We start from the raw sequence: 14318 nt of genomic DNA on the forward strand, positions 1-14318 counted from the left end.
CATTTTTCTACAAACATTTACTCATCTAATGAATATATTCATGTTTTGAAATACACATCTTTATTCTATAGGTGTGAATAATTCAGTTAACATCACTTTGACAATTACAAAAATTGCAATTTTATTATTTTTAGTATATTGTTCAATTCTGCCATGTATGGATCATAACTGGAAGTAGGGGTTTTAGACTGATGCAGCGTGTACACTGTGGAAAAACTGAATGCAAAAGAAACATATGCTTGAGGGGGAAATGTGGGCACATCCATGGGAAGGGTAGGGCTGTTTCAGCATATAAATTAGCCTTGATTTGCAATTTACTGTGTTGTAAACCATTTTGTTTTCATATGTGATATTTGCAAAAGAGTAATTCAGGGATGTGAGGAAAAAGCAAAACCAAAGTGGTTGCTTTTTGACTGTTAGAATGTATCATTGAATACACACACACACACACACACACACACACACACGGAATGTGGAATATGTATTCACAATCAGAAACTTCTTCGCTGCTATAACTCCAAAGAGGAAGAGAGTCAGTTAGTATACAGGGTCTGAAAACAGCAATAATATTAGAAATGCTTTAGAAGTGAAATGATGTGTATGGGTTTTCATTACAGAATTATATAAAGAAATGAAATTGGGTAGGAGCTCAAACATATTATCTTGGCCTTACCTCCCTCCTTCCACCCTGTTGAAAAACATGTCTTCCCTGAGGGGTTTATTCAAATTCAGTGCTTAAATATATTAACAGTTTACCCTCAATCAGAACCAAGGTGAAGCTGATTCAAAATGCCATCAGATGTACTAAAACGGAATATTTAAAAGAAGAGTTCTTTAACTCTTATCGTATAATTTAAAAAACCAAAACCCTTAAGCTAAAACAGCTTTGTATTTTTAGATACTTTCAAATAACAAAGTTCCAGTATGCCTAGATGGTTTCGAATTTTCTACATAAATACAAATTGCACATCCTTATTCTGGGAAATGCATTTAGAATCAATTTCAATTCAATAGAATAACAGCAACTAATCCTGTGGCAACTATTCTTTTGCCTGCTGGCCCTTCTTCTGATTCAGTGCTGTATGTCTGAGAGGTTGTGTGTCCATTTCTTTGACATGTCTATGCTTGGGGTGAAAGCAGATTGGTAGACCATAGGCAGAGAAAATGTTTGGCAAACCAGTAAGGTGCGTTGCCAAAGCGGGATGGGGCACTTCAGACTTGAGGGCGAGGTACAGCCCTCCTAAGTGCTCTACCTGCTGCTTGCCCACACCACACACCCTGTGCCATGGTCCTTTACTGGCCATGCTTTTCACCCTCCTTGAGTTTTTTGTCTGGCTGGAATGTGCTCTTGAATTCTGCTTGCCCAGTTTTGCCTCCAGTGGCATGTGACTCCCTCAGAGGTTGCCCAGAAGGGAAGGTTTCCCACCTCTTGCCTAAAGTTTTGGGATGCGGGAAGCAAGATTGAAATCCTATCCAGCCAAGAAGCTTCCCATCCTCACCTAGTATAAGAAGCATTTTGAATTGTGTTGGGCAATTCTCTTTCTCTTAGGTCACCTTTCCTTATGGGGACTGTGACGGGCAGCAAAGCCAAACCAGAGTCTGGGGACACAGTACCTCAGAAACTCCACTAGAGTGCTGGAGCCTCTCTCTGATTGGCTACCAAGATAGGAGCCAGAAGTGGGTGGAGCAGCACTCTGGCAGAGAGAATGAAAGGAGCAGTTTCTGAGGGAGAGAGTTAGATAGGGACAGACAGTACTTTTTTCAGGGGGTACTCAAGGGTACGTAGACCCGCACCTCTTTTGTTGTTGTGAAAAAGTGTGGCATTACTTCATGATGAGTACAGACACTTACCGGTATTTTTCTAGAAAAAAAAGCACTGGAGACAGAGAGAAGGCTTGATTTGAGATGGGAAATAGGCATTCGGATAGGGTTTGTCTGAGGGAGAATTGGTTCTGATTTGAGTTAGGAAAACCAGGTTGAGTGTCTGGGGAAGGTATACAGACAGGAGTTAACTGGAGGCCTGAGTAGAGCCAGGAGAGGTAGAACTTGGGTCTCATTCTTGCCAGGAGGGGAGAGTACTTCTGGATAAAGAAGTCTCCCAAACCAGTAACAAGGGCTGAGGTGATCCCCTGGGTCTGTTAAACTGATTAGAATACCTCAGGAGTGGGATTGCTAAAAAAAAAAGTGGGTAACTGATGAAAAGTGCCCCTGTGCTTGTGAACCAAACTACAGTGGTACCTCGGGTTAAGAACTTAATTCGTTCTGGAGGTCTGTTCTTAACCTGAAACTGTTCTTAACCTGAGGTACCACTTAAAGTAATGGGGCCTCCCTCTGCCGCCGTGCAATTTCTGTTCTCATCCTGAAGCCAAGTTCTTAACCTGAGGTACTATTTCTGGGTTAGCGGCGTCTGTAACCTGAAGCATCTGTAACCCGAAGCACCACTGTAATAAACACTGACCTAAGTGTAAGGACCTAGGAAACAGTAACAGAAACTGAGGTGTAACAACTGATTTTGAGCAAAGGGAGTTTAAGAGAAGCTATGCCTGTACTACTGTGTTTAAGCCTGTGACACCCTTATGTTTAATTTTAGTAGTAACTTCTACCTGACCCAACTTTGTTTCACCAACTTCCTTTTTTTGTGTGTAAAAAAAGCTTTCCTTGTTTGATTAACTGCTGCCTGAGACTCCCTGAACCACAGTTTCCCTTACTCAAGGCCCTCATCCAGGTAGCCTGTGGTAAATTGTAGACATTCATTAAATTGGTAACGTGAGGTAGGTCCACTATATTTAATTGGGGGCAGTTAGCAGGGTAAATCCGCTACAGTGACCAATTTCAGAGGGATGTCTGTGTTAATCTGTTAGATTTCTGTAGCACCAGAAAGACTAGCACATGTATTGCGGCACAAGCATTTGTAGACCAGGATCCACTAAAATATATTGGTGTGGAGTGAGGGAGAACATTGTAAATAAAGTCATTGACTTCACCCCTTGTATTTCATGGACTATATTTCATGGTATTTCCACAGGACTCAGCTATACAGCTGCAAATAAAATGTTTTAAGTGTGTTTTAAGTGCAGTGTGACACGAGATGGCGATAGTGAGCCTGATGGAAAATTCAATGTGTTTTCAAAAACACTTCAAAAAAACATTTTCAGAACGGTTTTTATATGTATGTGGATTCCACCTGTTTGTCCAGCTGCTGACTATTTGTTTTCTCTGTACCAATGTGTATAGTTAAAGATCTGCCAATGAGGCTGATAATTCTTCATATGATGAAGTGGGTTCTAGTTCCCAAAATTATGCAACAATAAAATTGTTCAAAGTCTTCAAAGTGTTATAAGACTTTGTTTTGTGTCCTCTTCATTAGGTTTTTTAAAAATAAAGCTAAAAACACTTCATGAGCTGCTAAAGAAAGGTAACTAAGTCAGTGCCTATAGAAATGTAGCAAAGCAAGTAAATAAATATTTCCCCTTCCCCTTCTCTTCTATTGTGCCAAGGTTTATTTACAATTAGTCCTAGTCAGTATAGTCAAGGAAACGATATGCAAATACATTTTTCTTTGGCAAGTGGCATCAGGTATTTTTAAATGTACACAATAAACATCATGCTAAAATTACTATTTTGTTGAAGGAGAGGTTTGTTTTCATTTTGAAGAATATTTGATAAAAATAATAATTGAAATAAACATTTTATATTACAGGAACTCAACAAACCTCCATTGAAAGTGAGCAACTTGAAGCACACTCTGCTGAACAGTTTGCTGGCCTACTTCATGGATCATCACCTGCTTGTGACCCACCTGAAAACCCACTTCAGCTATATAGAACAGGGAGCCCAGCTGATGAATTCTACCACAAAAATTCAATCCAAAGTATTTTGAATTCGGCACAGCTGCAACAAGAAAACAGCACTGATATTTCAGTTAAAAAGAAAAAGCCACCCATTTTAAGCAGAACTATATTTCCTTCTAAAAGTAATCTAGGAGAAACTAACACACTGGCTGGCATCACAAGAACTGGGGATCAGTGGGTTGTTAATGCTGCAGGGTTTGTGGAACGTGCTTGCACACTTGGGAGGATACGATCTTTGCCAAAGACTCTCCTTGACATGCATTTATCCAAATATGTTTCAAAATCAGACTCTAATCTGATTTCCTACCCATCTAATGAGCAAAAAGCAAGAAGAAATTGGAATGAATCTACAGTAGATCCGGAAAGCTCTAGAAGAAATTCTGAAAGAACACCATCCTTTACTTCAGAATGGGAAGAAGTAAGCCTCTGATTTTTTTATACCATACATACATACATACATACATACATACATGAAAGATAAGTAGAATGTGATGGAGAGCCCTGAATCAAAATTCAGAGAGATGAATGTCAATAGCATTGAGGCCCTTGAGTGCAAAAAATATGTCTAAAATGTAGGATAAATAAATACCGTAATTTTCGCTCCAAAACACGCACTTTTTTGCTCCTAGAAAGTAAGGGGAAATGCCTGTGCGTGTTACGGAGCGAATGCACTCCGGAGCCATGGCTGCCGTCAGTCAAGCAAAGCGGGAGCCGCTTGCAGGGCTTTGCACGGCTCTAGCTTTGCTTGCTTTACAGGCAGGAGGAGGGGGAGGAGCCGAGGAGGAGGGAGGGAAGGAGAGCCATGGCAGCAAAGCGGGCAGCAGCCGCTTACACACGAGGAGGGACAGACGGGAGCCATAGTGAGCCGGAAAAAGCGCCGCGTAGTCAGCAACAGCTGCTGCAGCCTCAGCTAGCAAAGGCCCGTGCGCTCTCTAAACGGAGCAATGAGGCTGCAGAGGGCACAGGAGGGCGCAAAGTGAAAACCAGTAAAAAAGTTTTTTTAAAGGCTGCTGGGGACAGGAGGGCACGGGATGAGGGAGAGAAGCAGCAAAGAGGGAGAGAAGGAGCAAAGCGGGAGAGGAAAGGAGCTGCTTACACTGCTGTAAGTGGCTGCTGTCCGGTTTGCTCCTTTAAAGCAACAGTGCTCTTTCCCTCCCCCCTCCCCGCTCAGCTCACCGAAAAGCTCCTTTTCCACACACCCCACGCGAGCTCCTTCTCCCCTTAAACCCCTCTCCTGCATCATTAGCAGCATCCTTCTCCACCCACCCCACACGTGTTCCTTCTCCCCTTAAACCCCTCTCCTGCATCATTAGCAGCAACCTCCACCCACCCCACGCGTGTTCCTTCTCCCCTTAAACCCCTCTCCTGCATCATTAGCAGCATCCTTCTCTACACATCCCATGCGTGTTCCTTCTCCCCTTAAACCCCTCTTCTGCATTATTAGCAGCATCCTTCTCCACACACCCCACGCGTGTTCCTTCTCCTCTTAAATCCCTCGCCTGCATTATTAGCCGCATCCTTCTTCCCATAAACCCCTCTTCTCCATTATTAGCAGCATCCTTCTCCACACACCCCACGCTTGTTCCTTGTCCCTTGAATGCTTTTCCTTCCCTCCCTACTTAAAACGTGGTCACAAAGCACAGATCCACATGGATCCTCAGGATTTTTGCACTGGGTCACCAAAAGTTCACCATCAGATCACATAGCATATCCATGGCTACAGCCTGCACCAAAAAACACGTACGCACCCACTGTTTCATGGGGCTGCAGTGGCGCAAAAACATGGTTACAAAGCATGGATCCACGTGGATCCTCAGGATTTTTGCATTGGGCTACCCCAAACTCACCGTCAGATCACGTCTGTGGCCACAGCATGAACCACAAAAATCATACATCCACTGTTTTGTTTAGAATATTTTTTTCTTGTTTTCCTCCTCTAAAAACTAAGCTGTGATAGTTGGGGCTGAAGGGTGTTGTAGTCCAAAACACCTGGAAGGCATGAGGCTGGTGAAGACTGGATTAGATAATACTCATTGAGATGGACAAATAATCTGCCCTATTATAAGGCAGACATGTTCCTGTGCACTGTAAGATCTCTGAGCACAGTGGAACTTTTGGTATTTGTATGTGTGTTTCTTTTTCCCCCTCCAATTTGTAGCCCTCCAGGTCACTTGCGAAGACCTGTTGAACATTTGGAGATTAAAAAACACACACACATTCTAAATCAATTGGTGAACCTTGAGTTGTAAGTGTTTTTTTAAAAGAAAATGGTAGAAAAACTGATAGCCGTGCTGCATATATACAATCCTTTGCACAAGATCAAAAGTGTGCTTGGTTTTTTGATGAAAACAAAAAAATGTACTATATCTAATGAAAAAATTCTCAGGGAATATATATTGTGATAGCCCCAGAGCAGTTAGATATCTGGCACAAATTTCAGAGGTTTTTGTTGCAGTGCCATAAGCTTAATGGAGGTTATTATCTCCACAGAGAATTCAGTCACCTAGATGTAATCTGTGGCCTTTGGTTGCAAACCAATTAATGGTTCTGTAAACTGCAGTTTCCAAACCCAAGGGAATCTCTTGTTAATTCAACCAGTCTCCCTATAACAAGGGACAATAGAAGAAGTGTATAATGAAAAATTGACAAGCACTATGGGTATGTGGAACAAAGCTAATTGAAGAAATTACCACCAGCCCTTTAGTGTAAAAGCACATATACCTTATGCTTGGTAATTGAATGAAAAGGGATGGGTCCTGTTGAAATATGGACATGTCTGCATCTATTCCTTATGGACAGTCTTTGACTAGAGTCTCTCACCAAACCTTAGGTTTTCAATTTTTTTTTAAAAAAATCGTAGCTCCATTTCTCTTTTTTGCTGTGTGCTATGATACCAAACATTTTAAGATACTGAGTTAGGTGATCTTCACCCGACATTAAGTAGGGTGGCCCCCATGCTGTTGGAACTGCATAGACTGAGCTTCTCTGATAATTTTTGAAACTACTGAGATTGGAGAGGGGCCAATCACATGTTTTTGTGTACTGTTCTCAAGTCTCTTATTGCCCCTTAAATAATACAAGCAATTTTTGTTTCTTTACTTGTAAATGTATCATGAGGCATAATCATAGCATTTAATACTCCCCCCTTTTTTCTTTCAGATTGATAAAATAATGAGTTCCATAGATGCTGGTATTACTACTGGACTAGAAGTGATTAATGATGGTATTGCAAGTAAGAAATAAATACTTTTTCTTTTAATATGATAACCTTAATCACTACTGTGATAGCTAGGAAAATGGTAAAATATAGCCATGTGTTGTGATTGTATCATATTTTAGTAGCACTAGCCAGGGTTAAATTGCATTCAGCATTTTTGATGCAGTACAGCAGTTTTGGGGCACTTTTCACCCTTTAATCAGTACTAAAAATAAAAACACATCCTGCTATTTGACTTTGAATAACCATGATGTTCAAAGCATATGCTTAAATTCAGTGCCTCTCTTTATCATTTTTAATTCATTTGTGGACAGATATGTCAATAGGATACTATTAGCAATGTCACATTGCTCATCTATTTCTGTGCTAGGAAAAGCAAGTGTCGTTGTCAAAAATTGTAACTAAAGAGAGCTATATCTAAGCCAGAAATGTTTTCCTATTGACTACTGAAAAAGATCAGTGTGATTGATATAAATTATGATTGACTAGAATGGTTTGAGTAAGTGAAACACAGAGGAGATGAACAGGAGAAATTGTGGCAGGAAATGTTGGTAGAGAATTAACTGATTTGAGTATGGATTGAATTTGCTGATGAGATATGGATGGGTAATATAACTGGTATTTACTTCCTTTTTCCTTTTTAACTTTTCTAAAGAAAAAAAAATACTGACCATGCTAGTGGTCATATCTGCCAGTGTGGCAAACTAAAGCTGTGGTGCAGACATGACTTAAATGCTTGTTATTTTCCACATATGACTGTGTCATGTGTTTCCAGTTGCTTATTTTTAACCACCAGCATTAGCATTAGGTGCTCTGGTTACAAAGGGACACTGGGGCCAGGTTACTAACCAGCCCTCATCATTACATGCCGGTATTGCTCTGCTATCCGTGTGATAAGTGTATACCTATGCAGATGTAAAGCCTACACACATGGATTCCAGGCCTGTCTGTTTAGAATTCCCCTACGCAGACGTCGATGCTCAATTTGCAGGGCCAAGGAGCTGCATACCTTAGAACTTTTTTAAATGCAATCTGAAGGCAAAACAATATGAGAATGGTTGCCATGCAACCTCCTTTGGGGGTAGCAGTCCAAAGCAGGGACTCTATCACTGAAAAGGGTGCCTCCCTGTAATCATTTACTATACTTGTCTGCTGAGGATGTAAAATTATGGGCAGGCACATATCAGCAGCGTAGCTAGCCGCTCAGGCGCCTGGAGCGTCACATGCACCCTTGGTTTGGGGGCAGGGCAAGTTGGGGCAGGGCACGCTGCACCGGGCCTCATCACCCCCCCCCCCAGCTGTAGGGTGGCTGAGGGAGAGGTGGCAGGTGGATGCAAGCCACAAGCTGCCATTTTGGGCAGTGTGGAGCCTGCAGGTGCCCGAGCTACCATGCTACTCCCAAGAAAGATGTGTGGCTCGGGCATGCTGCAGGCCCTGCAGTAAGTGCTGCCCCCCGTGGTGTGGCACCCAGTGTCCCACCCCTGCCCCCTAGCTATGCCTTTGTTCTTGATTGATTCCAGCAATATAGTTTGTTGTTCTGTTAGGCATTCATTTTGGGTTAATAGCTTCTCTAAATTAACCTGACAGTTAAAAATGCCACAGACTTATATAGCCCATAGCCATTTTGTCACCCCCCTCAGTGATGACACCTGGGTCGGACCGTACCCACCGCACCCCCCTTCCTACGCCACTGGCACGTATGGAGATGGGCCATCCTTGCCTCAGATATGTTCAGGTTCTCCATAGAAATCTCACGGACCTAGTGTCATCCTTTATATTTCATAGCTTTTTGGTCACACTGCTTACATTTTTTCTGTCTCCAAACACACTAACCAACGATAACTTTTTGTATATCTGCAAGTGAGTTCTAGTCTATGAAAGCTTATACCACATGAGTAGTCTCTAGACTGCTATGATATTCTCGAATGTTCTTGGAAGGGAAGTAGTTAGTTGCAATATTATTTGAGAAACAGTAGATTGCTCAGTAGCAGATTGCTCGATTTTTTTACTGTAAAGGTATATGGCATGGCCATGTTTTCCCACTCAAACTGATCCAGTATCTCTTGAAATCAGAATACACATTTTAGAACAGGAAACAGGAAATGTATTTTTCTAAACACTAACTCTGTCAAATTGCACCAATTGTCTTTTGTATGATCAGTAATAGAGCACTCATAAAGTGATGATTGAGAAAGAAGAAACTAGTGTAAGTATGTACTTAGCCTTTACTGCGAGTTGTTTAAACTCCCTTTTTCCTACATTCTGTGATATAGGTTTCAAGAGGTATATGTTAGTAGCTCCTCAGTATAGTTGAGAGTGAAGTTACTACCTGTAATCTTAGTGTAACAGTCAAAGTTTCATCTCCTCCTAGATGAAAATAAGAGAGAAAAGAATAGAATAGAGTCCAAAAAAACTTTAATGTTTTTAAAGGAAGAAGCACTGCTATATTGGCCATTCTCTGTATTTGTTACCATATGGTTGTAACTTTGGCAAGCTTATTTTCCTTCAAAGCTGTTAATATCCTCCCTCTATAAGGGCAGAAATGAGATAAAATATAAGTATTTAATTAGAACAGAATTTTAATTGGAAATGTGTAGGCATTTTGATATAAACCATTTCCCCACAATTTTTTCTTACAGTATATATTTAGGAGAATATAGGTTGATATATAGGGTTAGTCATAAACAGAACCATTAAAATCAGTGGATTTCAGCCAACTTAACTGCTGTCTGCTGATCTTCACTAGCTACAGTAGTCTCATACATGTACTCTTCAATGGTATCTGAAGAAGTGTGCATGCACACGAAAGCTCATACCAAGAACTGACTTAGTTGGTCTTTAAGGTGCTACTGGAAGGAATTTTTTTTTGTTTTTTCTTCAATGAGAAGTTATCTTTATTAATCTAATATGTGACACTGGCTTTGATATTGACCATATTTTAATATGGATGCATGTTATGCATGTTGCCAGTGGCTATGGGTGGTAAAGAATACAATCTCCAGATTTCTGCCAGAGTGATTCAAGACTCTGAGAGTTGCAGATACTTTATTTATATCACCATTAAACATTGTCTTAATGACAACCATTAACAAATGCGGTTATTAAAATTGTGTGGGCTGAGCTTGAGAATAAATGACCACTCAGTCAGTAGTTATTGAGGACACCTGCAGCATGATTCTATGTATGTTTACCTGAAAGTGAGTCCAGTTTTGTTCAGTGGAGTTTGCTGTCAGGCAAGTGTGCATAAATAGTATCATAGCCTTTGCCACACAATCCTTTTTCTGCATTGTAACAAGATTTTCTATACTTAATAAATTGCTCAGGCATAAACCTATTCATCTTTTATTATAATCTCAACTGTAAACAAAGAATAGGAGCAATGTGTGTTCTGTGCCAAGGAATGCTAGAGAAAGGAGCAGGGAGATATTAGAAAATAAAGACAAAAATATTGCAAGTATTCAGCTCTATTAAACTGTTTTTTCAGGTATATAAGCTATTCAAAATATTTAGGACCAGGAAACCTTTGTGATTTTGTTTAAGAAAGCAAATCTTAACATCTTGGTCTGATGGCATTATGCAATTATTTATTTAGAATACTTAAAATAGCTTTATAGCTTTATTCTCAAAATAAAACCGCACTCAAATATGATACAGGTTGTAATCCAAGGACTGCATTCTATTCTGGGCAACTTTTGGGGGCCACATGCCAGTGGCGGGTGGGGCTAGATGTAAAAGTGGGCAGAGTAATAAGCACATTTTTACCTTTGCACTGTAGGCGAGTTTCTACACACCCACTGTGTGTGCCAGATAAGCAGGCAAGAGGCATTATCAGAGTTCAACGACACATTCCAGTCAGGCAATACACTCAGGGAGGGTGTGAAGCAGGGCAGTTGAGGCGTTTGGCCAGGAAAGAGAGTGTGGCCTGGGAACTCTTATCCTCCTTTCAGGATTTTCAAAGGTTGATGGATAAATGTGTTTAGTGGTGAACTTGATATACAGTCATACCTCGAGTTGAATGTGCTTCAGGTTGAGCGTGTTCGAGTTGCACTCTGTGGCAACCCGGAAGTAATGGAGCACATTACTTTCGAGTTTCATTGCTTGCGCAGACGCTCAAAATGACGTCACACGCATGCATAGAAGCGGCGAAACGCAATCCGCGCAGGCGCAGACACGTCATCGTGTCTTGCATTCCGTTTGGGATGCGAACAGTGCTCCGGAACGGATCATGTTCGCATCCCGAGGTACCACTGTATTAGCACCCATGGGGGTTGATGGTCTAGACTCTAAAGCAGAGCCTTTCAAAGTGTGTGTCGCGACATGCTAGTGTATCAGCTGCAGTTTGTAGGTGTGTCGCACGAATGCTCCCCACGCTCCTTCCAAGGGTGGAAAGGGATTAGTTTAACCTCCAGTTTGCTAGTAAAACTGAATTACTGTGTCACAAAATTATGTAAAACTGAATTACTGTGTTGCGAAATTATATAAAACTGAATTACTGTACTGTGTCGCGAAATGACGCATGTCTAAAAAGTGTGTCACCAACATGAAAAGTTTGGAAAGCTCTGCTCTAAAGTGATGATTCTGAATCCTCTTTGCAGTACTGGGAGTCTGTGTGCTGTGTTACACATTGAGAAGGGGAAATTAATTGTTCATCTGCTTCTCGGAAATATCATTGCAGATTTCTCATCCTTAGGCCTTAAATAGAAATCTTTTGAAGCACAGAAAATCTGAAGTGAGATTATTTCCTAGAGGCTGTATCTAAGCAATAATGTAAATGTGCACAGATAAGTTTGGAACTGTTGGCCTTGTTGCACACCACCCAGTCTCTGAGCCATGTGAGATTCCAGGGGTTCATGTTTCCTTTGGAGTGAGGAACAGTGGAGACTGCAGTGTCTTCATGACATAATGATTATTTCCAGGTATTTACATCCTGAGCCTACAGTGCAGTGGTTCACAGCATTAACAACCCAAGAGGGTCTTGCTTCCCCCATAGCCTCAGCCTTGGATTCAAACAGAAATCAAACATCACTCTGTCTGTCTCAGTTGCCAGTTTGCTGTTTTTCTTCTAGTTTACATCACTCCACACTCTATTCTCAGCTTTGGATTTGTCCTTCTGTCTGTGAGTTGGAGGAGAGGCCCCACCCATTTGTCATTTCACACAGAGCCCCTTCTCTTTGTTCATCACCTAGGGTATCACTTTAGCAGGAAACTAGCCTGGCTGTTCCAAGAATTAGAAGGGGGCCTAGGCATTAGAAGGGTCTTGGCATACACCCTTTTCCCCCTACTCACAAACTCACAACACTATCCTTGTTCAGACCAGAAAAGCATTAGCATCTAATAAGTCAGCAAGGTACCAGCAAGAAAACAAAAAAGTAGTAATACATCTCTTTTCTGATTGTCCTCTCAGTACTATAGCCTAGTGAACTGCAGAGGATTTAGGGCAGACTTTCTATTAGTACTAGATTCTGACTGAACGTTTAGTGATGACATTAGAGAGAAATGAATGCCAGACTACTGCAAGAAATGTTGAAGAGAAACTACAATTGAATTAGATTCCCAACATTCCTTGGGGGCTGACTTGGAAAAGAACCAAATCTGGTAAGTTGATTGTGTGAAGTAGACTGATGACGGGGGCCTTAAGCTCAGAGACTTTGACAAGTTGCTGGGAGTCTGTAGGCTGGAAGAGTCTTCTTGTAGCTGAAAGAAACACTGTCTTTGGAGGAGGAGAGGCAGGTGAGAGGATACAAGCACAAAGAGATGCTTTATACACTGTCTAAATTTATTTTGGTTGTAAGATTACTTGATTATTATTTCATGGTATCCTAATGGTGAGCTTATTGTCCTAGTGTGGATCCTTACATAGCTGCCCATCTACTGCTGAGCCAGGTTCAAGTTTCTTGTTTAACTTTACAAAGCCCTGAATAACTTAGGTCCAGGGTCCCTCTGGGATCATCTGAACCCTTATATCCTAGCTTGATCACTGAGATCATTTGCAGGAGTGTTATTGGTCATTCTTCCAGTTGGTGAGGCTCTTTTGACAAAGCCTCTCCTTCTACCAGAGGGGAGGAGTTGTGAGCGGAAGCCAGTTCCCACATTGGCAGGGGGGCGTATTCGGCCCCCTGCATCAGTTATTCCAGCTGGCTTGGGGGCGGGATTTAGTCACATTTGAATGGCCGCCGCAGTGCCGTGCTCTCATTCTGCTTCCTGAATTCGTCGGAATTCATTGGAATATGTGTGGTGTGTTGGAGGGCAGGTTGTGGCCATCACCTACCCCTCCCCTTGTTGGGTATTCCGTTAAAGGAATCTGGCGGTCGTGGATCCTGTCCAATGCCCTGCTGATGGCTAGGGCCATGGCATGACCTCCGGTGACATCAGGGGAAGCTTCCAGTTGTATTTGCATCAACAAGCTCCTCCCACTGGTTGTTAAACCTCAAATGACTCCCCGCTGTGCAGGGTGGAGTCATGTATAGATTGTTTGATCCAGCTAATACCACTCACATGCTGTAACCAATAAAGTTGTGGCCTTTTTTAGCCCATTAACCTAAAATACTTGTGTCCTTGTGTCTTATTTATATCTAAGTGGGTGGTGGGTCCTCGACTCACAACAAAAAGAAACTGAGCACATAGAAACAATTGAACATGTTTTTCTCCACTGCCAGTATTACACAAACATATGTGCTAGGTTTAACCTGCCAATAATACACAAATTTCCAGGACACACAGGGCAACTCTGTATCTCCTTACTGCCAATGGAGATTTAGCAGGCATCTTCTGTGGCAACTTTTAAATGCCTGCTCTAAACTTTTTTATTTCACCAGGTCTATGCAGGCAATTGATAAAGCATCATTCCACTATGGTTAATTGAGGTCTGTTTTTAACTTTTTTAAATATAGTTTTTATTGTATGGTTTTAGGGTTTTTTCTGCTGTAAATGGCTTTGGGTTTTTTATGGTGTAGCAGTATATAAATATTTTTTTTTAAAGGTCCCATCCATGCACAAGAGGGAGAGAAAGAGTGTTGATAGTTGGAATCCTGAACAGAAGCACCATTTTATTTTTATATGTAGTGGGGGTTCAGGATTGCTCGCACTCTCCTCCCTGGCATGTTTTCCGAATCTTGCCTAATGTACGTGAATTGGGTGTCACATTTGATAAAGTTTGTGTACAAGAGTCTAACTGATATAAACCTGATGTCTATGTAATCCTTTTCAAATATGGGGGAGGGGGGACTGACCACACAGATTGTGTCTACATG

At 41.5% G+C, this 14318-nt stretch overlaps 1 protein-coding gene across 8 annotated transcripts in view; it reads left to right on the plus strand.

The window, feature by feature from the left end:
* The window catches only part of ANKS1B (ankyrin repeat and sterile alpha motif domain containing 1B), a 319748-nt gene that overhangs the window by 130055 nt on the left and 175375 nt on the right, over positions 1 to 14318 (plus strand). For all 8 annotated transcript variants that reach the window (XM_083698562.1, XM_083698555.1, XM_083698567.1 and 5 more), the window contains 2 exons: positions 3701 to 4269; positions 7011 to 7083. In XM_083698562.1, the coding sequence (XP_083554688.1) occupies positions 3701 to 4269; positions 7011 to 7083 (642 nt within the window). The remainder of the gene's footprint in view (positions 1 to 3700; positions 4270 to 7010; positions 7084 to 14318) is intronic.

This window comes from Podarcis gaigeae (genome assembly GCF_964106915.1).
Source record: "Podarcis gaigeae genome assembly, chromosome: 10".
Lineage (NCBI taxonomy): Eukaryota > Metazoa > Chordata > Lepidosauria > Squamata > Lacertidae > Podarcis > Podarcis gaigeae.